This window comes from Eptesicus fuscus, chromosome 19 (genome assembly GCF_027574615.1).
Source record: "Eptesicus fuscus isolate TK198812 chromosome 19, DD_ASM_mEF_20220401, whole genome shotgun sequence".
Lineage (NCBI taxonomy): Eukaryota > Metazoa > Chordata > Mammalia > Chiroptera > Vespertilionidae > Eptesicus > Eptesicus fuscus.
Genome location: NC_072491.1, coordinates 52,417,019 through 52,442,640, shown reverse-complemented (window position 1 = coordinate 52,442,640; position 25,622 = coordinate 52,417,019). Strand labels below are relative to the sequence as shown.

The following is a 25,622-nucleotide window of genomic DNA, read 5'->3' as shown; positions in this document are numbered from 1 at the left end:
TAAATTTTATTAACCTTTTGCACTCGGATGTCGAGTGTGACTCGACACAGTTAGCATCGGTAGCAGCTCTTTTTATACTCTTTGAATGTATCAATAATTTGAAATAAAAAAATCCAAATAAATAAGTTTGTATGAAAAGAAACTCCAGTTTTTTATTCTACTGCTGCGCTTTGTAAAATCTGGGTTATTTAAAAAATTAAATCCCGAGTAGAATAAAGGAATCGAGAAAAAAGCAAGCGAGTGCAAAGGGTTAATATAATGATTTCACCACATCTTTTAATTCATGTTTTAAGATACTTTGTTCAGTGCATTATCTCATTTTAAAATAAGATTATACATTATATATTATGTAAATATTAATTTATATTTCTTAATGGCTAGATTAATACTTAATTACTCAGATTTGTTTAATTCCTACTGTTGTTCTTCAGTATTCCCTTTCTCTCTGGAGCCTATCCTACCGACTTCAAAAGCTCACAAAGTCAGAAAGTCCCGTTTAAAGTGAATGGACGGACAATGCTTTAAATAATATATAGTTGTGCCGAGCCAGCACAGCCAAGGGTTCGGGGAGCCTGAGTGGGGGCGACGAAGGATGGAGAAATGATAGACAAAGAGAAAAGGCTGGGTCTAGGTGGATCTTCTGTGCCTGGCTGAGGCCACAGAACAGATCCAGACTGCAAAGCTGAGGCTTTATTTATAATCAGGGAAAAACAAGGTAATCTACAATGTTGTTGTAAGTTTCACTTGTTGTGGCAGCACTTGCTGCCCCTCCCACAGCCCACTAGCTACCCAGGAAAGATCTAGGGAGCAGTCACAAGATCAAGCTTAATTATGCTTAGAGGACTGTGCCCTCCAAGCTGGGACTTGTTTGTGACTTTGCCAGCAGGTCAGTCCGAGGCTTAACCCTAGAACCGCTTCCTACATATAGTGATAGTTGAGAAGAAGGCAATTAAACTTTGTGCTGAAGATCATCACTTTAATAAAGAGATTAATAAATAATTCTAACATTCAAACATATACTAAGGATGAAAACCATTAATGATAATACTGAACAATGACATTTTCAATAAAGGGAGATATTAAATACTATATAGGAAACTAGTATTGCAAAGCAGATAAATTGACAAAGATTATACATTATTTAAAATATGTTCAAACATAGTCATAGCAACTGTTTTTCTTTCTGGCTGCAAAGAGGCATATTGGAGTGTTTAAGCACTATTGCAATTGGAATAGCTAGTTAGACGCTACACAGAAAACACTTGATTGCGGAAGAGCAGATGTTAGTATATGTGGGAATGTGTGTGTTTAATGAATGCATTTTTACTCATTCAGGAAGGAAAAAAAGGCCATATTTACTTTAAACGTGGCATTGGGATATGTTAAAGTGCCATTCTTAGACTTCTGTTGCTGTTACTGTTCCTCTGGTATTCCCCAAAGGGTACCATCCTTCATTCATCCAAGTCAGAAACTTGGAAGCAATTCCAGGATCCTCATCGTAGGTCCCCTCCCTTCCTGCTCCCCACCCAGTAAGCCACGGATTCCTGGCTCTCCCATAGCAGATAGCTCTTACCAGCGTACATTGCTCTGTTACTCTCCAGGCCACAGCCTGCCACTGACCCACTTCTACTACTTGTGAGCAGGCCACCTTTCAATGTCCCTCATCTTAGGTGATGGCACTTTTGGAAGCTCCACACACATCGTATTAAATGTATTAAAATGTGCCCAAATCGAAGATTCAATATAATTTATCGATAACTAACTATAGGAGAGCTGAGTGACCCTGCAGTTGATGAGAGGTACTAACTAATATAGTGATAAAATATTAATTAAGTAGGTCTTTATCTCAGTTTTGCAGGTTTTTCACACTATAGAATTATTTTTTTCTGGTGTTAAATAATTTTGTAACTCCCTCTCAAACTCAAGGTCCATAGAAGTGTGCTTTTCCTGTCACAAGGCAGCCCTGACAGTGAGGTGTGACCAGGCCAGCAGAGGAGAGCAGGTGGGGGGCGACCAGGCCTGCAGGGGAGGGCAGTTGGGAGGGACAAGGCCTGCAGAGAAGGGTAGTTGGGGGGGACCAGGCCTGTAGGGGAGGGCAGTTGGGGGGGGACCAGGCCTGCAGGGGAGGGTAGTTGGGGGTGACCAGGGCCGTCACATGGACAAGAAGACCAGATACCTGGGAGGTGGAATGTAAAGTGTTTATAGAACAACTAGAGGCCTGGTGCAAGAAATTCATGCATGGGGGGAGGGGAAGGTGTGTCTCTCAGCCCAACCTGTACCCTCTCCAATTTGGGATCCCTCTCACAATCCAGGACTGCTGGATCCCAACTGCTCGCCTGCCTGCCTGCCTGATTGCCCCTAACCACTTCTGCCTGCCAGCCTGATCACCACCTAACCACTCCCCTGCCAGCCTGATTGATGCCTAACTGCTCCCATGACAGCCCGATTGCCCCTAACTGCCCTCCCCTGCCAACCTGGTCACCCCTAACTGCCCTCCCCTGCTGGCCCAGTCACCCCTACCTGCCCTCCCTTGCCAGTCTAGTTGCCCCCAAGTGCCCTCCCCTGCTGGCCCAGTCACCCTAACTGCCCTCCTCTGCTGGCCTGGTCACCCCCAACTACCCTCCCCTGCAGTCCTGGTCCCCCCCCAACTGCCCTCCCCTACAGGCCTGGTCCCCCCCAACTACCCTTCTCTGCAGGCCTTGTCCCTCCCAACTGCCCTCCCCTGCAGGCCTGGTCGCCCCCCACCTGCTCTCCTCTGCTGGCCTGGTCACCCCTAACTGTCCTCCCCTGCCAGCCTGGTTGCCCCTAACTGTCCTCTCCTGAAGGCCTGGTTGCCCCCAACTGCCCTCCCTTGCAGTCCTGGTTCCTCCCAACTGCCCTCCCCTGCTGGCTATCTTGTGGCGGCCATCTTGTGTCCACATGGGGGTGGCCATCTTGTTTGTTGCAGTGACAGTCAATTTGCATATTAGGCTTTTATTAGATAGGATTATAAAAATCAAGGAAGATCCTGTGGTGTCAACTAATATGTGTATTAGATGGTAGTTTTAAAAAGCAGAATTTTTAGGGATGTCAACAAAATATCACTTTACAGAGTAATGTCTCAAAAACAGAAAATAAAGTATAGTATGCTGTAAAACAAATATTGAAAATGGCAACTGGTTTAGTAAGTGATTAAATCAGTTCCCAGTTTCAAGACTTAATGCTTCTAAACCTTTGTTATTTCATCTTTAAAATGGAGATAATGAGAGTACCTATTTGAGAGAATTGTTGCAATACTGAACTTCTATACCTCACATCAACTTCTTAGTGTTATATCTGGCAAATATGTGGTATTTTTATTGTTATTATTGATAATGCACTAGTAAACAAAAGCTGTTTTGTGATTCTTGTGGTCATTGTTACAACTTGGAACAGACAAAAAAAATACTACTCGGCTTGATGTGACTTTTCATTGTAATTTTAAAGATAGAAATGTTAATAATGAGTTATTTTGAGAAGAAATGTGTCATTGTTCAAACATCCTTTTAAAAGCTAAATATTTATTTGAGGTAGAAAAAAACAGTCTTAGATTAATGAAAAGGTATATATTTTAACAGTATCTTTCCTCCTTGGACTCCTACAGAGCCAGAAAAGGAGAATATAAGAGGACAATTTAGAAAGTACTGCGTTACATAACAAAGAACAGCCCCAGCCCCAGGCTCTTCAGGCTTCTGTGATTTTGATGTGAATAGCCCCAGGTTCTCAGTCTGACATCAGTACTACCACTGACTGTGAGACACAGTCCGGTTGACTAACCTCTCTCTGCTTTAGTTGCTTCAGTGTAATGTACAAATAATATTACTTGTCACTTGCCAACCCTGGGTGCTTCTTCAGCTAATTGACTGTCTCAGCAGGGATGCTACAAAGGGTTTATAAATGATTTATAAATCATTTGCAATATTAAATAAACGATGTAAAAATCCCTAACAAAGACGGACAGAACGAATCATTCCATGCAGTAATTTGCTACTTTAGTCGTATATATTTTGTAAAAAATCTTAAAAAGAGGTAGCACTCAATGAAGTGAAAATAGGATAGATTACTAGGAATTCTAGAATGCTTTTGATTGCTGTTATCTTTTAAAATCCGTTGTTATAATTAAGAATATACAGACAAAAATGTGTGTTAGTGGGAATGATTATACTTCATCTCCTTATATTAAAAGTCTTATGAGCCCCAGCCGGTTTGGCTCAGTGGATAGAGCATTGGCCTGCGGACCAAAGGGTCCGGTGCATTCTGGGCAAGGGCAAGTACCTCAGTTGCAGGCTCCTCCCTTGGCTGGGCCCTGGTCAGGTCTTGTGCAGAAGGAAACCAATAGATGTGTTTCTCTCACATCGGTGTTTCTCTTTGTCTTTCCCCCTCTCTTCTATTCTCCCTAAAATCAATGAAAAAATATCCTCGGGCAAGGATTAACAACAACAACAAATCCTAGGAGATAGGAAAAAGAACTGAGTAGAAATAAGGAAACTTGCTTTCTCGGTTTACTTTCACTATTGACAATGGTATAACCTTGACAAATGTACTTAACAGAAAAGGATATTGAGTAAAATAATTAAAAACAGATCTATGAAATACTTTTTGTAGATGTAACATCAACTTGCAAAATCCTGTGCCAAGCATTGTAGGGGACTCCAAAATCAAAGAGCCAGATCTCAAGGAAAACATAATACATCCCTATTAAAGTAACATGAAAATAATTATTTCATAGTGGTGAGTTAAATAAACACTGTAATAAACATTATTATTATTACGAGGGTAAATTGGAGAAGAATAGGTTTAGGTAAGTAAGTAGTTGGCCCACAGTTGCAATAGTAAAGAAAGAGATGACGAAGGTAATGACCAGAAAAAGAATGGAAATGAAGAATACTAAAGTCACACTGAATGTGTAGAGTAAAAACATGAAGTTTATGAAATGATTGGAAGTAAGGAATTAGTGAGATGGAGTAACTGAAGACAATTCTAATTTATCTATTATAAGCACCTGAGAAAATAGTGCTACTATACACTACAGTATGAGGGGAATGAATAGTTTTGAGGTTGAAGGTGAAGATAAAGCACAAAATTCCATTTTGAACTTACTAAATGTGAGTTTTCAAGGACATCAGTGGTAGAATATCCACTAGGCCATGAAAGCTCTCAAAATATCAGGCCACACATTTATAGATTTGATAGTCAGATACATACGGGTGGCACTTAAGAATTACCAAAACAGAACTTAAAGGACAAAGAAGAGAATAAAGATTCTTTAAGAGGTAAGTGGAGGGAAGAGCAAGAAAAAATACGAGAAGAAGATGATGGGGGAATGGAAAGTACAGTATCTGTGGCAGACCAGGGAGAAAAAAGGACTTGTATGCATGCATCTAGGCATAACTAATGGACACAGACAGGGGGGTGAGGGCCTGTGCTGGGGGGGCAGGAGTGGGCGGAGAGAGGTCAGTGGGGGAAAAAGGAGACATATGTAATACTTTCAACAATAAAGAATTTTAATTAAAAAAAAGAAGAGAGGAGTAACAATATGAACTGCTGTGTACAGTGGATATAGATGATTATTTGTGATTAATCTGTAATAGTCTTTCTTTGAGAAAACGATGGTAAATTGATAGCTATGAAAGTCAAATGGCAAAGGAATTAAAAGTGAAATAATATAGAGGAAACAGGAGCAATCAGTACCCACCCCTATTCCTGTAAGTCTGGCAGTAAATGAAAGTAAAACAGGTCACACATACCAAGTTAAAAGAAGGAATTCTTTTACAACAGGGAAAATGCAAGCAATTTTATAGGCATTGGGGAAGTAGGGAAAATGAGACTGCAAAAGCACAAGACAGAATTGAAGACCAATAATGGAAGAGAAGATGGAATCAGCACCGGTCAGGTGTTAATGTTGGGCAAAAGGATTCTTGAATGAAGAGAAAAGACACCTTGTGATGTGTTAATAGGGGGAAATTGATGAAATTTATGTAAGACAAGTCTTGCCATAAAGTCAATAGGCAAGATTTTCTGTGAAGAGTAGGAAAATGAAATACAAATAAAACTGAAAAAGGTGAAGGGATTGAGATTACAGGTTGGTTGTTACAGAATAATTGCGTGGATGTGAAGTACAGCATTTGGAGTATAGTCAATAATATCGTGATAACTATGTAAGGGGCTAGATGGGTCCTTAAAATATTGGAGAGACCATTCTGTAAAGTACATGATTGTCTAACCACTATGCTGTACATCTGAACTTATACAGAATCATAGTGAAAGTGAACTGTAATTGAAAAAAGACTGAAGAAGCACAGAAAAAAAAAAACTGCTGTTGTTAGTGTGGTAAAAGAGATAGCTAGAAATGAGCAAAGGGATTTATGAGTAGCTGTAAGGTCACCTGTTGTTGCCTACGTAGGCAATTTATTTCCTCAAGGAAGACAGCTGTGCCTCTGGCTTCATAAAATTTACAGGCTTAGATTTCTCATTATAAAGTTTTGATATGTTAAGCATTGTGTAAAGAAAAAACAGGATTTGAATCTTGGCTAAAGAAAGTTTCTGAGAAGAAATTAATGATATAATTGACTCTGTACATTATAAATTACAAAAAAATATGAAAATGTGCTCATGTATTGATAGATAGATAATAGATATAAGGGCAAGGGTCACAATGATCGCATCAGAAATAAATTGATGAATAGGAAAACAATGGAGAGGAACGATCAGCAGTATCAAATATTGGAACTTTTTGAATGAGAGTTTTTATTACACGGTGGCAGTCAGGGAAGAGGTGGAGACCTTTCTCGAACTGCGGAGTTGGGATATTATCTCTAATAGGATTAGTCAAAAGCTCATTGTGAAAACCATGAAAAGACAGTCTACTTTTCTCATAGTTTATTCTAGCAATGTTTTGTGATAAAAGGTCAATGCCTTGGGTTTAGAATAAACACACACACACGATTTGGCTTGACCTAGTTAGTAGATGTTGGCGTATACCTGTGATACAACTCAGTATGTGAGATCGCCTTTTTAAGTGTGGTTTTGCTAGAACACCATCCAAACTCCTCTGACGGGCAATACGAGAGCATTTAAGCCGAGGTCTGGTGCGGGGGTGAGAGCTATGCCTTACCAGAGGAGACTTGTGTGGACTTTTTCAAATCACCTTGTTGCTATTAATAGGGTTGTGGTTCTTGATTTTTTCCTTGATGTCCTTCACTCCAGAGTGTGACTAGATGACAGACCAATTCAAGGGAAAAGGGAATTGAAGCAGCACCAAGTCCCCGAACCCTGTCCAGAGTTCCTGAGACTTAGTGTGAGACCCTCTGGCTTGTGAGATTAGTGGCTGTTTTGGAAATAAGCTACTAGATTGTTTTTTAAGATGGAATTAGACAAGTAATATCCTTATACAGCAAAATAAAAGAGAAAAAGATGGATAACATTTAGCATGGTAACAGATCAGCTGATACTTCTAGAGCATTCTAGGAATTATTTGCTTAAATTTTTTACAAAAGGGTTTCCTTCTCTAATCCGTAGTGTTCCTCGATAGCTTCCTCTTCGTGTGTACATCAATGGTTCTCTGAGCTTGGCCCCTGAATTCCTGCATGTCCCCCAGCCCTTTCAGCCACTCCCAGGGACTCCTTCAGCAGGTTCTCAGGTTTGGAAGAATTCCCGCGGCAGCCCCAGTGCTGTCTGCCTTGCTTGCTTGGCAGGAAAGGCTGGCTCCGGACTCTCCTGGAACCCTGGGACTCCTCCCCACCCACTCACAGCTAATGCTTTCTACATGCGAATGTACCTAAGAATGTACTTGGTGAAACAGTAAAAAATATTTTGTCCGATCTCGCCCTTTAAGTACGGGTCTTTTTAATATTCTGTGTGATGTTGGGGGTCCCGAGGCCCGTCTGCCGTGTACCAAGGGCATGGCCTTCTGAGTAAAGCACCCCAGCTGCTGGACTGCGGCTGAACTGGCACCTTTCCCATGAATCACCATTTTTACATGAAGGAACAACTGGCAGGCAAACTGTGGCTTCTCAAATTGGGTATTTGGCGGAGTTTTTTTTTGAAAATGAATGAAGTGAGCCTGTCACTTTAAGGGATCCAAACTCCAACTGAATCTGTTGCCAGTGAAAAAATCTGAGCGTGAGACAAAAATTACCATTTTGGAAAACTTATCTGTTCCTGTGAACTTGTCAGTTTTTCACATCTTAAAGACTTTTTTGATGAGAGAGCTGGCTATAATAATAAATTTAATATATAGTGAAATATTATAGAATTTGGAAATTTTATATAACCCAAGAAATCAATATTTACCGAATGACCAATGCCTGATATTTTTAAAAATATGCATAGGCAAAAGATCCATTTAAAGTACTAGGTACACAACAGGTTTTAATAAAACAGAATCTGGAAAGCATATTAATATGGCTTTAGATTACACATTGCAAAAATTTAAAAAATCTGCAATTATCCCAAAAGGCTATTACAATTTGCCTCACTTTTCTGACCAAAAAAATCTGTGTGAGGCCAGATTTTCTTCACATACTTCAACTAAAACAACAGATTGAGACGGATTGATTGCAGAAGCAGATCTGAGAGCCCAGATGTCTTTCATTAAGCCAGACATTTGCAAATTTAAGCCAGAGAATAACAAAATTTAAAGCAATGCCATTCTTGTCACTTTTTTTTTTTGCTTTGGAAAATATATTTTATTTTGTTAAAACTATTTATGGCAACATTTAATGGTTTATCATCTATATTTTAAGTAATTAATAAATAATTAATTCAATTTGTCATGTGGTAAATATTGGCAGATATAACCACAGAAACAAAAGCTCACTGGAGTTCTCAATAATTTTTTAGAAAGTTAGGAAAATCTGAGTTAAAATACTTCAGAAACACTAATGTAGACCGCGCCCTAAGCACATAGTGATATACTCAAGGGCTTTTAATATTCCCCATGATTTCATAAAGTGACAGTTGGGACGTTAAAGAATGGCGTTTGTAATAATGGGACCGGAAGATTTTTCCTTCTCTTTTAGACTTAAGTCATGTCATTCACATTAGAAAGAAAGAAGTCTCCAGTGCATGCTGATGGCATTCTCTCCATTCTTTCTTCCAAGTCAGTGCGTCTCATTTCATGTGTCCCCATTTGCAGGAGTAAAATTAGCATGACATCCAGTCACCATTTGGCTCATGACTCAATGTCACTATAAAAATCATTTTAGCAGCTTCACAGGCCCAACTTCTTCTAGGGCACATCTATGTGGAACTCTTCAATTTGTGTAATACAGGACATGTAAGTACATACCTTTCCCAGCCTCTTGCTCTCTTTCTAAATGTGTAAATTCTACTAGAGTAAAATCTTCTAGTTTATTTTCTCAAGTACTTTGTGTATGTGATATTTCAAAAGGTAAAAGTTATAAACAAGGAAAAGACCAGCACGGATCATGAATCTCAGTTTAGAAAGCCTATATACAAGGGAAGAATCTTTAGACTACCAGCGTACCTCTCCTTTTGTTAAAGAGTGAGAAAGGGGCACATTTTTAAGTGGGAAAAGAAAGAGCAAACTTATTTCTTAGGCATGGATTTTGATTGAACTTTCAGATATACATATTAGAGATTTATGCTTTAAATTTTAATCTGCCTTTAAATAACACAGTACTTAAATAATAAAGTGTCTTTTCTCCTCTCCAATCAGATGTTAAATATTAGTACAATTGGCTCTTTTGTAAAACTGGATACCAAAAAATAGCAGCATGTTATCTTGTTCATATCTAATACTACCGTTTTGTCATGTGTAGAAAATTCTAATTATAGCAACATAAACAGGGAAACACTAGTGAAGATTCAAAGCCCGCTTTTGGTAAATTGTCCAGGTTTTATTCTGACTCACTTATTTTTATAAAGCCAGACTGTTTGCTAATTACTTCTTTTTAAGCCTCTGCTAGCTGCTGACATTTATTAGAATTTTGGTGACTTTTATAATTTTTTTTTTGTGGTGAATATCTGTCTAAAAACATCACTTGGTAACAGTTTCCCCAGAATTTCTAAGCAAAACTCCAGGTCATTACACAGTGGCATATTTGGTGTAACTGAAGAGCTAAGTCTACATATTTATTAACTGAAAGAAAAAAATAACATAGCTGCCATGCACGTAAAAATAACTGTTTTTGAGCACATAATCAGAATTCACTAAAGAGTTATAATATGGAGAGAGAAAAAACATATAGAGTTCACAGCATCTACATATTTTGTATAAAAATATAATTGTATTCCTTCATTCTCATATTTCTACATGTGCTATTTATCAGTTTTGTTTTTTTTTTTTACTGAAAATTAAGTCTATTGCCTGGAGAAAGAAAATGTAATAAAAATTAAATACTCCTACAATAATAACTATAATAACTATAATAATTATAATAGCTACTATAAGTGAATACCCAGTACTTAGTTTCTATGTTCCCTTAAAGGTTTAATAGTGGGTGCACACCAGTCTAGCAAATACATTTCATAAATGCTTAAGGGAAGGGGATGTCTATAGGAATGAGCTCTTCTCACAGTCACCACTATTATCTTTCATTCTATTCAACCGAGCGGTTGAAGTTAAACAGCAAAAGTGGGTTCTTTTCAAATAGCAATAATCCTGGGAAGAGCTTTTCCTATTTTTTCACAAGGTAAATATGAGAGTCATCAAATAAAAACCAACACAACCTGGGGAAGTGATTAAACATGGATATCAAGTGAGAGAAATGCTCCAACATAATGTATCCATGAGGCCAGTTTTCTCTATTTGTGTGTTTTGTTGTTGTCTTGTTTTGCTTTATTGAATTTGAAATGCCTGTGCAAAACCAAGTGAAATACCTATTCAGAAATTCCCCTGGTGTGTGAGAGCTTGTGAGAACAGTCCCAGTAGAAGATGCACATTTCTGCATTAGCCATAGTGAAGAATTAGATGCCTTGGGATTAGATGACTTATTCAAGTCAGGAAATGAAGAAGGTCAGGATTGGTCCTTAATTCCTACAAAATGTGCCCTTATTTCAACAGGTGACCCTAGAGAAATGTGAAGAATACAAATAGGATGGAACCAGAATAGTAAGATATCGTGGAAGCTAAGAAAGTGACAGCTGGTATTTTTATCAGCACCTCCCACCATGTGCCAAACATTGTGTTAGCCTCTTCAGATACATAATCCAAATAAATTCTCATAGCCACCTTGACTAAGTATATTTATCACTATTTGTAGATGAAGAACTGGATACAGAGGGATTAGACATAGCATAACAAGTTAATGGAAAGTCTAGGTTCAAATACAGATAGGTCTGATTCCTAGAATAGTAAACGGGCCTCATTGTTTGCTGTATATTCGAGGGGAGAGTTCCAAACAGAATGTAGCTGGCAGCCTCAAGCATTGCAGAGAACTCAAACAGGACCAACCCTCACAAGCATCGTTACCATCAAGCTGTTACTTAATATTAATAAAGATCACTGCAGTGATCTGTAAGAAAGTGGTCTACATAAAATATACTACATAAAAGCCAATAAAATACAAAAATTATAAAGGTTTGTTCAAAGAAACTGAAAATAAAAATAGTTGAATCCTTTAGAGAATTTTAATGAAGGAAAAAGATTAGTCAGTGCAAGGATGAGTGAAGGTTGAGGAAAGGTTATTTGTTTGAATGGTTTGTCCAACTTTTTTAGTTAAAGAAAACATGAACATGCATATAAACTTAGGGAGAAATCCAGAGGAGAAAGGAGACTCAAATTACTGAGGAAAAAAAAAATGGATGAAGCAAGGTACTATGGGAAGTGATAGGAAATAGAATTGGCAGTATGCTTCCGGAAGAAAGAGGTAGTTCATCTAGGAAAGAGAGACTAGTGATCACAGAGAAATTGTTGGAGAGAGGAAGAGATTTAAGAGAATTTGCAACAGATGTCCTGTATCTTCTCAGAAAAGGAAGGTAAGTCATCTCTTAAGGCAGGTAGTGTCTGGTTGTGTGGACAGAAGGTTTTGGAATCCTTCCCACAAAGACAAGCTTAAGGAAGAGTCAACTAGAGGTGAACAAAAGAAGTTCCCAACAACTCAGAGTGTTTACTAATAATAGTGTCACAAGTTTCTAGTTGAGCCAATTGGCACAATTTTGTGACTTTTTCTGGTAACACTAGCTACCCAGAAATAAGATCAGAGAAAAGGCACCTCGCTGTTTTCCCAGGTGAGGCTTAGGAAGGTCGAGGTCACAGAGGGACTTCTTTTTTAAAATCCTCACCCAAGGATATATTTTTATTGATTTTTAAAGAGAGAGGAAGGGAGGAGAGAGAGAAGCAACAATTGGAGAGAAAAATATCAATAGGTTGCCTCCCATACGCGCCTCAACCAGGGAACAAGCCCTCAACCTAGTATGTGCCCTGAGCAGACACTGAACCTGCAAACTTGGTGTATGGGATGATGCTCCAACCAACTGAGCCACCCGACCAGGGCCAGAGGGACTTCTTGATGCTAATTAGAAGCTACATGAGATGTTGAACAATTGATCCAGCCTGGACCTAGAGGAAACTAAAATAAAGAGTTAAAATAATTAAAGATATGACCTAATTCACTAAGAGTGAGAGGAAAAGAAAAAGAATAGGTAGTTATGGCCACAGAAGGGAAATTCCAAGTTCAAGATTTTAGAAACGAGCCCTAGCTGGTCTGGCTCAGCGGATAGAGCGTCGGCCTGCGGACTAAAGGGTCCCAGGTTCAATTCCGGCCAAGGGCACATGCCCAGGTTGTGGGCTTGATTCCCCACAGTGGGGGACGTGCAGGAGGCAGCCAATCAATGATTCTCTCTCATTATTGATGTTTCTATCTCTCTCGCTCTCTCCCTTCCTCTCTGAAATCAATAAAAAAATATAAAAAATATTTTAGAAAGGAGTATTGAATGATCATTGCTTTTATACCTTCACATGAGGTGCAGTTAAGGAGCATGCCACCCATCTGTCTCCCTTTCCTTAGGAGAAAATGGAAGGCCATGAGGCTGAGTGATTTTCCAAAAGTCATTCCATGACTCAGTGGAAGAACCCGGACTAATTTTAAATAAAATTATAACAACTATTAAATCATATTCCCACAAAAAAGAATGGTGGATATAGTCGAGGGAATGGAAACCAGTGTTATCCATACAGTCTCAGTAAAGCATGTAGTATACACATACTTCTTATTTCAAAATTGTATTATACAGTTTCTCCTGCTCTCCTGTTCCAGCTTCCTCTTAAAGAAGAGAGAATATAAAGTTTTCTGCAGGTTGAATTGCAGCTCCCTGCATGTGCATTGGGAGAAGAACTCAGCCTGCAGGAAGGGGCTGCCAACCTCAGTTACACTTTAATGGCATCAAGTCATCTCAGAGTGACAGGGTGTATGTCCATGACGCGTGGCGTCTACTATGTTTGCGTCCTCCCTACTTCTTATGTTTTGAAAATATTCGTTTCTCTTGATTAGTGCTATCAGTATTTAGTCTTAAACTATAGTAAAATGTAACTGATATGTTTAGGAATGAAGAAAATTGTGCTATTTTAAAGTTCTGTTTAAACAAGTTAACCCAACAGAAATTCATTATTTCAAGTTAGTATCCATGCCTCTTTTGACCTCCAGGGAAGGATATAAATTTAAACATAGAAAAGGAAATGAAAGATTTGCATTTGGTATTTTTGTTAACACACATGTCTCATATTTTACCTCGAAAATAGTTTTCTTCATTATGTCTTTTATTTTCTTTATTGTTGAAAGTATTACTGATGGCCCTTTTGTTTTTTGTTTATGTTTTTCTATTGACCACCTTCTCCCCACATATTCCTCTCCCAGCCTTCACCAATTTATTATCTGAGTTCATGGGCTATGCATAAGTATATCCATGTAAGTTCCCTCGTTAATTGCTCCCCCTCCACCCTTCACCCCTACCTTCCCTCTAAGATTTGCCAGTCTGTTCCATGCTTCTATGTCTCTGGATCTATTTTGTTCATCAGTTTATTTTGTTCATTAGGTTCTATATATGAGTGAGATAATGTGATACTTATCTTTCTCTGACTGGCTTATTTTGCTTAGCATAATATTCTCCAGGTCCATCCATGTTATCTCAAAGGGTAAGAGATCCTTCTTTTATACAGCTGCATAGTATTCCATTCTGTAAATGTACCACAGCTTTCCCCTCCACTTGTGCTGCTATGAACATAGGGGTGCAAACATTCTTTCTGATCGTTGTTTTGGGTTTCTGATGATATATTCCTAGAAGTGGGATTGCTGGGTCAAATGGCAGTTCCATTTTTAATTTTTTGAGGAAACTCCATACTGTTTTCCACAGTAGCTGCACCAGTCTGCATTCCCACCATCAGACTGCTACATAAGATGTCTGAGATGTTGCTGCCTAGGGTTTCTTCTAAGATTTTTATGGTTTCACATTTAGATCTTTTATCCATTTTGAGTTTATTCTTATGTATGGTGTAAGTTGGTGGTCTAGTTTCATTTTTTTTTTTTTTTGCATGTACCTGTTCAGTTTTCCCAACACCATTTATTGAAGAGACTGTCTTGACTCCATTGTATGCTCTTGCCTCCTTTGTCAAATATTAATTGAGCATAGTGGCTTGGGTCAGTTTCTGGGGTTTCTGTTCTGTTCTTGTGCCAGTACCAGGCAATTTTGAGAACAGTGGCTTTGCAGTATTACTTGATATCTGGTATTGTGATCCCTCCAACTTTGTTTTTCTTTCTAAAGATTGCTGCAGCTATTCAGGGTCTTTTTTAGTCCATATACATTTTTTGAGAGTTTGTTGTAGGTCTGTGAAATGTGCCATTGATATTTTAATAGGAATTGCATGGAATCTATAGAGTGCTTTGGTTAGTACAGACATTTTAATGATGTTGATTCTACCAATCCATGAAAATGGTATATTCTTCCACTTGTTTTATCTTCTTTTATCTCTTTTCTCAACATCATGTAGTTTTCTGAGAACAAATCTTTTTACCTCTTTGGTTAACTTTATTTCTAAGTATCTTATTTTTTGTTGCAATGGTAAATGGTTTTGTTTTTCATTCTGAGAGTTCATTATTGGTATATAAAGATGCCACTGATTTCTGGGTGTTAATTCTGTATCTTGCTATGTTGCCGAATTCATTTATTAAATCTAGTGTTTTGTGTGTTTTTTTATGGAGCTTTTAGGGTTTTCTATGTACAGTATCATGTCATCTGTGAATAATGTTAGTTTTAATTCCTCCTTTTCAATTTGGATGCCTCTTATGTATTCTTCATGTCTGATCTCTGTGGCTAGGAGTAAGAGTGGTGAAATCGGACATCCCTGTCTTGTTCCTGTTCATAGGGGAAATGTTTTTAGTTTTTTTCCCATTGTATGATGTTGGCTGTAGGTTTGTCATTTATGGCTTTAATTTTGTTGAGGTATGATCGCTTTATTCCCATTTTGCTGAGAATTTTTATCAAAAAATAGGTGTTGGATTTTGTCTAATGCTTTTTCTGCATCAATTGATATGATCACATGATTTTTGTCTTCTAATCTATTTATGTGATGTATCGTATTTATTTATTTGCGAATATTGTACCAGCCTTGCATCCCTGGGCTAAATCCCACTTGGTCATGGTGTATGATTTTTTAAATGTATTGCTAATGAGGATTTTAGTATCTATGTTCATCAGGGATATTGGCCTACAATTCTCTTCCTTAGTAATGTCTTTATCTGGTTTTGGAATTAGGATAATGCTGGCCTCACAAAAAGAGTTTGAAAGTATTCCTTCTTCTTGAATTTTTTTGTAATAGTTTGAGGAGGATAAGTGTTAGTTCTTCTTTGAATGTTTTGTAAAACTCCCCTGTGAAGCCATCCAGATCAGGGCTTTTGTTTGTTGGAAGATTTTTTATTACTACTTTAATTTTATCAGTAGTTATTGGCCTATTCAGTTTTCTGTTCTTCCTGATTGAATTTTGGAAGATTGTATTTTTCTAGGAATATGTCCATTTCATCCAGGTTGTCCAGTTTGTTGAAGTATAGTTGTTTATAATATATATATTTTTATAATCCTTTGCATTTCTGTGAGGTCAGTTGTTACTTCACCCGTGTCATTTCTGATTTTGTTTATTTGGGTCCTCTGTCTTAGTTTGTTGATGAGTCTGGCTAGAGGTTCATCAATCTTGTTTGATGAACCAGCTCTTGGTTTTATTGATCTTTTGTATTGTTTTTTTAGTCTCTATGTCATTTATTTCCACTTTGATATTTATTATTTCCTTCCTTCTACTTATCCTGGGCTTTTCTTGTTGTTCTCTTTGTAGTTCTTTAAGTTGTAGGGTTAGGTATCTTATTAAAAAATTTTCTTGTTTTTTGGAGGTAGGCCTGTGATGCTATGAATTTCCCTCTCAAAACTGCTTTCACTGTGTCCAATAGATTTTGGATAGTTGTGTGTTAATTTTCATTTGTTTCCAGGATATATTTTCTTTATTTCTTGATCTCTGTGGTAACCCATTCATCTATATATATAAAAGCCTAAGTGACCGTTACAGCCAGACGACTGGACGACCACCTGTAGCTATGACATGAACTGACCACCAGGGGGCAGATGCTCAATGCAGGAGCTGCCACCTGGTGGTTAGTGCGCTCCCACTACCAACCTCCCACAGCCGGCCAACCTCCAGCGGTCCCTCCCCCCAGCTGACCCCGATCAACCCCGATCCGGGACTGGGAAAGACGGCCCAAATTGGCCCCAATCACTGGCCAGGCCCCTCCCATGCACGAATTCCTGCACCAGGCCTCTAGTTGTTTAATAACATGCTTTAGCCTCCATGTGTTTGAATGTTCCTGAGTGTTTCTAATTTCATGCCATTATGACCTGAGAAGATGCTTGATATTATTTCAGTCTTCTTGAACTTGTAGAAACTTGTTTTATGTCCTAACATGTAGTATATCTTTGAAAATATCCCATGTGCACTTGAGAAGAATGTATATTCTGTAGCTTTAGGGTGAAATGTTCTGAAAATGTTGATTAATTCCATCTGATCTAGTGTTTCATTTAGGATCACTGGTTCCTTGTTTATTTTTTGTCTAGATCTATCCAGTGATTTCAGTGGAGTATTAAAGTCCCCTACTATTATTGTATTGCTGTCAATCTCTCCCTTCAAATCTTCCAGAAATTTTAAAATATATCTGGATAATCCTGTATTGGGTGCATATATGTTTAGCAGGGTTATATCATCTTGTTGTGTTGATCCTTTTACTATTGTGAAGTATCCTTCATTATCTCTTATTATGGCCTTCACTTTGAAGTCTATTTTTGTCAGAAATGAGTATTGCCTTTCCAACTTTTTTCTTTTTCAATTTCATTTGCCTGGAATTTTTTTTTTTCATCTCTTCACTTTCATTCTGTGTGAGTCCTTTTTCTGAGGTGGGTCTCTTGTAGACAGTACATATATGGGTCATATTTTCTTATCCATTCAGCTACCCTATGTCTTTTGATTGGCGCATTTAAGCCATTTACATTTAAGGTAATTATTGATAGGTACTTATTTGTTGCCATTCTTTCCATTATGTTTTTCATTAGGATGTGTATCACCAAGTTTGTTCTAGAAAATTCACTTTAACTCTTTTGTAAAGCTGAAATTTTATTTCAAAGATTTAGTCAAGAAAGATAGTTATTCCTCTCAAGCAATGGCTTCCCAAGGAGCCACATGGGAGCTGTCCTCCTTCATTGGTGGCAGTATTTGATTCCTGTCATTGTTTAGAATTGCTGGTCATAGCATTGCTGATGATAAAAAGAAAACTGGATTTTGTTCAGTTTTATTATTGTTCTTAGACTTTCTGCAGATGAGGCACTAGCTTACTGCTTACCTCTAGGATAGACCACTTCCACCTCCCCCGAACCCCCTCGCCTTGGTATACAATTGACCTCAAATTCTCTTCTCTGAAGTTGAAGGCTGACTAAAATGGCATTAGAGAAGAATTTTATGATCTAAACCAAGTGGCCACTGTCTATGGCATGTGAACCAATTCTAGCCCTATGCTTATTTTTGTAAATACAGTTTGTTTATTATATTTGTTTAACAGTCTATCTTCGACTGCTTTTGCACTACAACCACAGAGTTGAGTAGCTGGGACAGAGACCATATGTCCCTCAAAGCCTAAAGTATTTACTATTGGGCCCTTTATAAAAACATTCCCTGACCCTTGATCAAGAAGCAAAGCATTGCTTGCTTTGTGGACATGTAAGCAAAACAGTTATTTCACATCCATAATTTATCAAGTGTCTTGCAACATTATATTTACCTGCTAATTTATGTGTGTTTTTTTGCTTTTGGTTTTTAGTTCCTGCTATGTGGATATTTGTTAGCAATGACTGATGTGGAAACTACATATGCAGATTTTATTGCTTCAGGAAGAACAGGTAGAAGAAATGCAATACATGATATCCTGGTCTCCTCTGCAAGTGGTAACAGCAATGAATTAGCCTTGAAATTAGCAGGACTTGATATTAACAAGACAGGTGAGTTGTTTGATACGCATCTCTCTATGAACATAGAATGATGTCAGCATTTCACCAAGTCAGATTAAGGCACCTTCAAAAATAGTCTATAGAGTTATAAACAGTCTAACGCAGGATAAGAGTCAGGGACTGATCTCTTATTCCCACTCCATTTTCAATGACTTCTCTTTACACGATTTCCCATTCAAATGCTCTACAATAATAACAACTATATCCTGGCAAACAAAATATCACTAGCTGAGAATTGTAATTCTTGAGTATTTCAGCTTCTTTTAGTTTATACTCAACAATATTGCTACCCCATGTTTACCTTAACTTGTTAACAATCACCTACTTAGCCATTTATAGGATTATGCTAAACCCAGAGAATTGTCCCCAGAAACTCCAGAACAAATCATCTAGGAAGTCCCAAACACCATGGGGGTCAAATTCCTCATCTTGTATTTACCAGGTGTACCGGTTAATAATGCAGATTTTTTCAATAGATGGAGTTACAAATATGTTGATATATATGCGATTTGATATGTATGCTATTTTGTTGTATTGACAGCAAGCTTCAAAACTTCATATGTAAAATTTTCTGAAGGTGTTAACATCATAGATATTTGTACGCTTAAAAATGTCAAATTTCATGCCAAAAAAAGATCATTTGCAGAAGTTTTAATTCATTACTTTATTTTGAAGAAAAGTGCTGCTGAATACTACAGGAAGCTTATGGTGAACATGCTCCATCTCAAGATACTTGTGAATGCTGGTTTAAACTTTTAAATGCTTTAAAAGTGTCTTTCAATATGAAAGACAAAGAACATCCAGGTCAACCGAAAAAGTTTGAAGTCCAACAATTACAAGCATTATTGGATGAAGATGCGTGTCAAATTCAAAAACAACTTGCAGAAAGATTAAATGTTGTTCAGCAAACAATTTCCAATCATTTACAAGCAATGGGAAAGATTTTAAAGGAAGGAAAATGGGTGCCACACCAACTGAATGAAAGACAAATGGAAAACCGAAAAGTCATCAGTAAAATGTTGCTTCAACAGCACAAAAGAAAGTATTTTTTTTGCATAGAATTGTGGCTGGCAATGAAAAGTGGATTTATTTTGAGAATCCCGAATGTACAAAATCATGGGTTGATCCAGGTCAACCATCAACATTGACTGCAAGGCCAAATCGCTTCAGAAAGAAGACAATGCTTTGCATTTGGTGGAATCAGGAAGGTGTGGTATATTATGAGCTTCTCAAACCAGGTGAAACGGTTAATACTGATCACTAATCAATTTGAACCATGCAAACAACCAGAATGTGTCAGAAGACATGGCAAAGTAATTTTGCTTCATGATGATGCACCATCACACACTTCAAAACCAGTTAAACACACGTTAAAAGATCTTGCCTGGGAAGTATTAACCCACCCGCTGTATTCACCAGACCTTGCTCCTTCAGATTACCACTTGTTCTGATTGATGGCACACGCACTTTCTGAGCAGCACTTCAAAATGTATGAAGAAGTGGAAAATTTGGTCTCTGAATGGTTTGCCTCAAAACAAGAAAAGTTCTATCGGGACAGTATCCACAAATTACCTGAAAGATGGGGGAAATGTGTAGCTAGTGATGGACATTACTTTGAATAAAGCACTTTTGATGTTTCTCTTGAAATTATCATGTTTTCTTTGATTACAAAATCGCATTATTAACTGGTACACCTAGTATGCAACAAGTTTCATCTTTAAATATTCTATTCTCTTGCAACTGCCCTAATCTGACTTCATTCCTTTGGTTACCAAGAACTTCTCCTTTTTATCAAGTTCTTGTTGCATGCTAATCTGCACATCTTAGTTTCAGGACATCTGCACATCTTGGGCGCCTAGTCATTGCTTTATAATGAAAGTAGTGTATGAGAATGATATATAATGTTCTTGGGACCCCTTTAGAATGAAATTATTTTTTAATGTAAAATAACTACTTTTAATTTCCTTAAAGTATGTTATATGGTGAGATGTTTTGTGTGTACTTATTAATACTAAAGGAGAATTCGCTTTTCAACATTTCCACCTAAAGAATGGACCAGCCCACTTACCTCTAACCATTTGAATTATGGTAACAAACCCTTAGCAAACATTGTTATAATTTACACTAGAGGCCCAATGCACGAAATCTGTGCAAGCGTAGGCCTTCCTTCCCCTGGCTGCTGGCACCAGCTTCCCTCTGGCACCCAGGACCTGGGCTTCCCTTGAAGCTCCGGCTTCATCCGGCTTCATCTGTAAGAACGTCTGGTCTAATTAGCATATTACGCTTTTATTATTATAGATGATTGCAACATTCCCAAATATTTTGTCCATGAAGTCGTATTGGTTGCTTAGTAATGAACTACCACAAGCAAATATATGTATCTTTGAATCAAGGATTGCCTACAGCTTGCCCTCAGGTGAAGTGACCTATATGGAGAGAAAGCCAAGTTTAATTTCAGTGTTTACAGCATCACTAGCTGGAATTGCTGCAGAGGGTGCAGTGAGGAGGATGGTTCTATTGGAGCTCTGTGTGTGTTCTCCAAGGGCAGGCTGAGCCATCACAGCTGTGTGACAAGAGACTGACCAGCTGGCATAATGTCCTTTCATCTGCCACTATTGCTTTTAATGTAAAGTAATGAAACCTCTGAGAAACCAGCGGGGGTTATCATCAAGTGCTATAAATGATGTAAAATGCATAAAAAGTCTTAAATTAAGAAAGTCAGCAATAAAAGGGGAAACTTGCTCCCCACTTCTGATTTCAGCCTAAAGACACTTATGATTTCTGCCCCCCAAAATCCCTTTTAAAAATGAGCACCAGGACCTGGGTGTGAGATTTCCTAGTTACTTACCAAAGGCGCACAAGATCACTAACCACTGTGAAAACTCAGTGTTTATTTTGTTTTTGAGCCAGCCTGTACCAAGGTCACAGAACCAGAATTAGCCAGCCCACTTAAGCTATTTTTACCAAGAAAACACACTTTTTCTATGAGTATTTCAGACTTCTGGAATATTTCTTAGGTTCCCAGTGTGATATGCCTATCCCGAGAGTGGGTAAATATCAGCGATGGCTTTTATTTTGCCTTCATCCTTTGTTCAATTGTCTCTTTCAGAAGGTGAAAAGGATGCACAGCGGAGTTCGACAGAACAGAGTGGGGAAGCTGAGGGGGAAGCAACCAAACCCCAAAGCTAACAACACCCCACGTTGATCTTCCTCAGCCTGACGATGTCTCAGGTCTCCGGGCCTGGCTGGAATGCATTTGTGTCCACGAGGGACAAGGGGAGAAAGGAAATGGCTGTGCCGCCCAGCAGGAATCTGCTCGCTGTCCCGTTAGACATGGGGGCAGAGGCTCTGGCCGCAGACAGACCTTTCTCCACCTCTGTCCTTAGCAATGGCTGAAGTCACGTGGCTTGTGTCTGGATGTCACCTTGTACGGATCCGTGCACTTGACCACATGACGAAATGCTTGTAGACGGTAGCAGCAACCTACGTGATGATTCTCCCCGTAGCATCTGGCCCCTCACAGTGTCAGAGGATTTAATTGTGTCTAATTGCAAAGGGTTGGTTGATCCCAGAGTTTAAGTATCTCTGGCCCAAGTATTCACCCAGTAAGAGAACTACCCAGAAAGCACTGTTTTTAGCAACTTGTGTTCGTGTGTTCCTGCTGTGTGACTTACACTGTTTTGTATTGTATAATATAGATGCTCGGCACTGCCCCCTTCTTTGATTGCTCATGAAAAACAAAAAACAATGTACGTTACTGTGAATTTTTATACCACTCATTTTTAAAAGGGCTGCCTTCTTTTCTTCTCCAGAGTGTGGTGGTGTAGACAGGATAGAGCACACTTTCTTTTTAAAATTAGTCTTTCCCCTTGATTCACTGCTGATGAATCGATGAAGACTAACAGGTTTATGAGGACGCCTTTGCTTTTATGAGGCCAGAATTTGGAAATATCCATTAATGTGAATATTACCTGAATTGAGTTTGTTTGGTGTCTGCACAGACCAGAATTCAATCTGCAAATTCTGTTTTATTCCCAAGTGCAGAACTTTTCCCAACTAATACTTTTATTTATAATTATGAGGATTTTGGAGAATGAGGAAGGTGGGAAAGAGAAGCCAGGATAATACAACTGGAAATGTTTTATTCTTATGGAATCAAATTTCTCACAATTCTGTATGCTACTGTTTAAATATTGAAGACAGCTTATCTCCAGGGAGATGAGAAAGTTGGAGAAAATGATCTCCTTGCAATCACGTGGACACCAATCACAAAAGTAAAGCCCTTGTGTTGTGTTTTTCTTGTCTTTTCTCAGCCCTATCAGACCCAGATGTTATTATGCACTTTTTAATGTTTCTAAACTTTTACTAATAGCTAGTGTGAATTGCATTCTGATATCATCATCATCATCATCATTAGAAGCTAACAAAATCCTCATTAATACTGTTGATGGCCTCAGCTGTGTCTTGATCTCATGTTTCTTATTTGGAAAGTTTCGGTGAGCAGTGTAATCCCTCTGGTCAGTATTATGAAGTCGTCTGTCAGTGGTAATAAATAAGGACCCAGTAATATGCGATTGGCTCATGAGTTACTGGACAACAGGGAGGCCCTTTATGATAAAGAGCCCACTTAACTGTCCTCGAGGTCTCAGTACAGTCCCATGTGAAATCACGGGGCTAAAGCATTTCAACAGGTAACTCTATGGATACACCAGGAACTCAGCCTTCCTTTGTATTTGCAAGCAGGATGAAAGGTTAAGCCTGTCCTTATCCCCCCACCCTAACAGTCCTTTTCAGAGGAGAGGGATAAAGGCATGGGCATTGCTTGGTCCTCAGGCATAGATTCCTAGAAAAAATGTTAATAGTGTGAATCTCTCAGAAAATAGAAGAACAATGAGCTTTCAGAGAACTTTCTTCTACCTAAACCATTAGGGCCCAAAATGTCCACTTAAAATTCAAACAAATCTACCTGTGAATGGACTTCAAGTGGGAAAGAGGTTTTTGAGGCTATTTTAGACAGTCATTGGTATCCATTTAAACTGCCCAACCCATAAAACCCCCTTTTCAATATCCTCATTTTACTATCCCCTTAGTTTTCTTGTGACTCTAGGTTAGATTCTCTTCACCCCTCAAGTTGTGGAATCCCACACTGAATTTGTGTGATTTTGTAAAGTTTAGGACTAGTGCTGAGTATTTATGGGGCGTTGATATTCCTATGTGATACACTATGATTAATGCATGTGGCGTCCTGCCTGTCTTTGAATATATAATAGTGCTAAATTGTGAAGTCATATGTAGCTTTTGAATTATTTTGACCTCTCACTGCCACTTTGTCTGCTGTATTCAAAACCAGAGGCATTCCCAAGAGGAAAGATAAAAATCCACTTTCCAATACATCTCCTTTACACATGTTACTCAGCAAAAGTTCACAGTATCTTCCAGATTTTATTACAATATCTTTGATGTGCAAGTCAATAATACACAAGGAACTGCATTTTTAAGGAGAGAAGGAAAGGGTAGTGAATGCCCATTAACGAACCAATATGCTTCCCAGCACATATTCTCCCATTTAATCCTCAAGCAATTCGATTTAAGAGGTAGTGTTATCCCATTTCACAGATTAGCAATATAAGGGGGAATCAGATACAACTTTTCAAAGCTTAAGAGACTATAAATGATGAGATTAAGATCTGCACCTCTCTTTGTCTGTCTAAAAGGAGCTTTCTCCTGCACAGTTATAAAACAAAGCCAACAACAGAGCATGTGTTTCCAGATACAAGCGAGTTGACCTCCACATTTTAGAAAAGGAAACTGAGTTCCAGGAAGGGGAATTGTTTTCCTCAAGGTGACCTATGTGAGTAATGACAGAGATGTGTCTAAATCATGGAAAGTGTACTTTTTAAAGAAAGAAATTCAATTAGCATTTATTTTTGTGTGTTATACTTCCCAAAAGTTATTATTCTGGCATGTAGTCTATAAATTTAGCATGGGTCACATATTTTTTTTATGTCCCATGCTACCCATTTTGTTTACCTAGAAATATGACAGTTTCAGTTTCTCGATTCATTTGCAACAAGTGTGAACTTACTGAATTTAACTTTTATCGATAGTAAGCCTCCTATGCCAGCATATAGTTATCATAGTTCATTGAAATGTTTTTACCAATGGATAACAGGTATCCTTCCATTTGGGGGCAATACCCCCAGAGCTGCACGTGACAGTGCCCTACCCTCGAGTCTTCCTCCGACCCAGTGGAAACGCACCATTTTAGAGGATGAATGGCACTGCTATTTCTCTTCAGAGAAGCAGTATAAGGTCAAGAAATGTAACTGCCTGCGGAGAGCAATGCTCTGTGACACCTCTAGTAATAGGGAGAAAATGTACAGTCATGGGGTGGAAACAGGAAAGGGTCTATGATTTATGGGATCGCCATGGGCCCTCAATTGTACTTTAATGACAAGTGGCAGCCTCTGAAGTCATTTGTGAGCTTGTATGACTTTTGTATTTAGCAATGTTGCATGCTCACATGATTGATATTAAAAGTAATGCATTTTTCTGAAATGTGCAGCCTACAAAGAGTGTTTATTGAACGCATGCACGTCAGGTGCTTGAGAAAGTGCCGAGGGTGATAAAGGAGAAATACAAAGCCTCAGCCATCCTGTGGTGGACGCATCCACACTCCAGCTTCACCTTTTCCCGGCTTTTACTGCAATGATTTTTGCCTCCATTCCACCAAGGAAGCCTGCTTCCTGAATTTATCCTCTACTAGAGCCAACTCTTACATTATAAGCCCCAATATCACTCCTGTGATGCTTACTTGCTCATCTGCAGGCAGCAATTTAATATCAGAAGAAAGACGGGTGTTTACCAGAATCTCCTGAAAGTTTTTACAACACTCCCTTCTCCACCAGCTCACATGTGGATACATTCACTCACAACACTCTCTTCCCTTGAGCACATTCCTATGCAACTTTGCTATCTTTCCTCCACCCTCACTCCCAGCAACTGGAAAACCAGAGATCTAGAAGAAGTGTAAGTTTCCCAGGTGCACCTGCCCTGTTTACTCCACCAAAAAGCTTTGAAATACAGTGCTCACAGACACCCAGGGCCTTACT

The 25,622-nt window shown here is 38.5% G+C and overlaps 1 protein-coding gene across 2 annotated transcripts in view; it reads left to right on the top strand.

The window, feature by feature from the left end:
• The window catches only part of PKIA (cAMP-dependent protein kinase inhibitor alpha), a 76,155-nt gene extending 51,104 nt beyond the window's left edge, over nt 1-25,051 (top strand). For both annotated transcript variants that reach the window (XM_054708622.1, XM_008139196.3), the window contains 2 exons: nt 18,324-18,501; nt 21,620-25,051. In XM_054708622.1, coding sequence (XP_054564597.1) covers nt 18,351-18,501; nt 21,620-21,699 — 231 coding nt within the window. In that variant the 5' untranslated portion in view covers nt 18,324-18,350 and the 3' untranslated portion in view covers nt 21,700-25,051. The remainder of the gene's footprint in view (nt 1-18,323; nt 18,502-21,619) is intronic.
• Nucleotides 25,052-25,622: the final 571 nt, after the last annotated feature.